This window comes from Octodon degus, unplaced genomic scaffold (genome assembly GCF_000260255.1).
Source record: "Octodon degus isolate 3935 unplaced genomic scaffold, OctDeg1.0 scaffold00400, whole genome shotgun sequence".
NCBI classification, from domain to species: Eukaryota; Metazoa; Chordata; class Mammalia; order Rodentia; family Octodontidae; genus Octodon; species Octodon degus.
Window position 1 is genome coordinate 25,723 of NW_004524976.1, and position 3,156 is coordinate 28,878.

The window sequence follows — 3,156 nt, forward strand, 5'->3', positions numbered from 1 at the left end:
GTCTGAAATGAATAGCAAGACCCTGTACCAAACAAACAAACAAATAAATGATTAAGAAAAAAACAAGTGAGACAGACACTTAGAAGAATTATAGGAGGATAATTCAGAGAAAATATTGAGGCTTTATTCTTCTAGATGGTGGACTTTAAGTTCCTGTCTTTGTAAGAGGCTGGCTGTGTGCCATGATTTAGTTTTCAGCTCTTATCCATGGTTTGTGTGTTTACAGCTTTGCCCTCAGTTTTGTATTGTACAAATGTGGCAAAAATTCAAGTGAGGTTGGTGGGAGGTCCTAAATCACTGGGGATACACCCTCATGAGGAGGTGCAACCTTGAACTCTCCTTGACCTCTTTGCTCCCTGGAGATCATAAAGTGAGAAATTCATTCTACTAGATGCCCCATAGCAATGAGGCAATGTGATCATGTACTAAAATCTCTAAAACTGTGTGGCAAGGTTAAGTTTGTCTTTATATTTGATAAACTCATGAGTTCTATTGTAGAATGGAAAGATAATTAATATACTCTGTAAGCTTGAGGTAACAGTGGGTCTGTGCTTGTTGAAGATATGCATACTGATGACAAATTCATGAACAGAAAGGAGGGTGTGTAACACACCTGCTTTGTTCAGAAGATCCGTCTTTTCTGATTTCTCAAGGTACTCTATCTCTTGATACAAGGCCTCATCAACAGCATCTTCACTGGATAAAGCTGGAGAAAGCAACATGAGTTTTCAGGCATATGTCTTACAACTAGACAATTATTTTATTTCCCAGTAATTGTCTTCAAGAAATCTTTCTGGTTGCCAGCCTCCATTTCTTAACTCTATGATCTAAAGGGACATAAGTAGGTCTCATGACCCTAACTGTGCTGTAGACAGTTGTACTGACATTTTTTAATTACATCACCATATTTAATAGCTTACACATTAAATCCAAATCCAAGTCCAAGTCACTAATTCAGAAGATAGATTTCAAGAAAAGAATACACGTTAGTCATATATACTTTTTTAAAAAGTCATAACTAGTTCAGTCTTTCCCAAGATACTTTCAAGATCATCTTCAACCTTAGACTCCACCTTGCCAAGCAACTGCTTATTCTACTGAGCCATCCCCTCGGCCCAAACTCCACCTTGAATTCCTGCTGTCCATCTGCCCAGCTGAGTTCCCAAGATAATGAGGACCAGCAGAAGAAGTGTTCCCAGGATGATGCTGAGGATCTGATATACAGAGAAGTAGCCAGGTACAGAGGGTGAGACTGAATTTGTGCCTGAGAAGGAAACATGACTTTAGAAAAGGCCATAAACTTACTACAAAATGGTCCTATATTTATATCCCCCTTTTTCATTTTGTTTTGTCAGAGATGGATACTCCATTGCTGGTAGAGGAGCTGTATTTGGAGAAGTCTGTAATATATATATTATAGAATATTATAGAATAGATATAGGACTACTTTCTTTTAGTTCAATGAGAAGAATGATTTGTAATAGCATTGTTTAGACGTGATATCATATCTGCATCTTGTCATCTGAATAAATATTATGAAGAAAATATGCAATGTAGTAATTGTTGTAACTGTCCTACTAACCTGAACTGAAACTGATTCACTGTTATTTTGTGTCACTGAAATGAATGAAAAATTAAAAAAGAAAATTCATAAACTCAGAGGAAAGCACTTATCTCAGTCCTCCGCTATCCCCTATTACAGTGCATCTATCTGAGGCCAAATATACAAGCCCAAATCCCACACTAACCTGTGACAACTATTGCTTCAGTCTCACTCTAAAGGATTTCCCTAAGGTAATGCTGTTGAGCCATAGGTGCCCTTTGCTGATACAACTTAACAAATTTAATTATTGTCTCTAACACTATATTACAAAGTCTACAGGAATTTTTGTAAGAAGAATGTGAGATTCCATAGTGTGGGTTATGAAAATTCAGAACATTTCCGCTATTACGTTTCACCATACAGAAGAACCACTTACATTTAGGGGTGGAGAGAGGAGTATTTTTTTCACCTGATGAGAGGAGAAAGAAATTGGGGTCAGTGCCCTTCGTTGACTAGACAATAACCAGGTCACAACTACTATGGCTACACATGTTTCTCTCCCCCATGTGAGGAGTTCACAGTTCAGCCTCTCTCGAGCCAAAGTACTGTGCAGAGGGCAGTCTAGGAAGGGCTCCTGGAAACACACACACACACACACACACACACACACACACACACACAATTTTGCAGCCACAGCCCATGCCCCTGCCCCTGGGACTCACCTGAGCACCTCACACCTGCATCTTCCTCATGCTTGCAGTCACTCTGTCCCCAGGGTGCCCTGGCACAGGCCCACAGGGAGGACTCCCGGCCCTGGCACTCTACATCATCCAGCCAGATGCTTCCATTTCCAGGGCCAAATGCAGCCTCTCCCAGGGCATCCAGGGCAGGGCCACAGCCCAGCTGCTGACACACCACCTCGGCCTCTGCCAGGCCCCAAGAGTCATCACACACTGTTCCCCAGGAGCCTTCATGCCACACCTCTACTCTCCCTGAGCATTTGCCATCACCACCGATGAGCTGCAGCTTCTCTCTGTCTGCAAAGGACACAAGACTTGCTCTTACTGCCCTGGTAGAGGGAAGAAGACCCTGGGTATTAAAAAGGAGAAAAGAGTTCTGAGGTACCTGTGCAGGGGCCAGAGTCTGGACAGCTCTTTGGTCTTTGCCCTGCAGGAACAGATTGGGGCAGTCTGGGTTAGGGGAGACTGGGCTGCTCCCTAGGCTCCCATGTTCATGTAGATGAAGTGGGCAGGAGACATAACATGACCAACATCACTTGATGTTGGATGTTGACTGACATGCTTTTATTTGGCTTGAGGAGATCTGGGTGATTTCCATTGAGAATTCTGAGCTTTAGTCTCTGGAAGACATCCATAGACCCAAGTTTCAATTCCTGTGGTGAACTTTTTGTTATTACATGTTTGTAGTGCATAATGATTACATTTGTTGTGGAGAATTAGGTGGGGCTGGAGAGACAGACTAGTGAAATAAGTGTTTGCCTGGCAGGTGCAAGATCATGAGTTTGAACCCTGGTACCCCTCAAAAAGAAAATATTCTTATTGTGGAGAGTTAGTACATGTTCATAAAAATCTTAATTTTTTTGTTGTTAAAAA

At 41.8% G+C, this 3,156-nt stretch overlaps 1 protein-coding gene across 1 annotated transcript in view; it reads right to left on the reverse strand.

The window, feature by feature from the left end:
- LOC101586644 (antigen WC1.1-like) overlaps window positions 1-3,156 on the reverse strand; it is a 34,866-nt gene that overhangs the window by 3,978 nt on the left and 27,732 nt on the right. The window contains exons 8-12 of the mRNA XM_023708571.1: window positions 2,669-2,710; window positions 2,266-2,580; window positions 1,980-2,012; window positions 1,127-1,264; window positions 614-706 (exon numbers count right to left, since the gene is read on the reverse strand). Of these exons, the coding sequence (XP_023564339.1) occupies window positions 614-706; window positions 1,127-1,264; window positions 1,980-2,012; window positions 2,266-2,580; window positions 2,669-2,710 (621 nt within the window). The remainder of the gene's footprint in view (window positions 1-613; window positions 707-1,126; window positions 1,265-1,979; window positions 2,013-2,265; window positions 2,581-2,668; window positions 2,711-3,156) is intronic.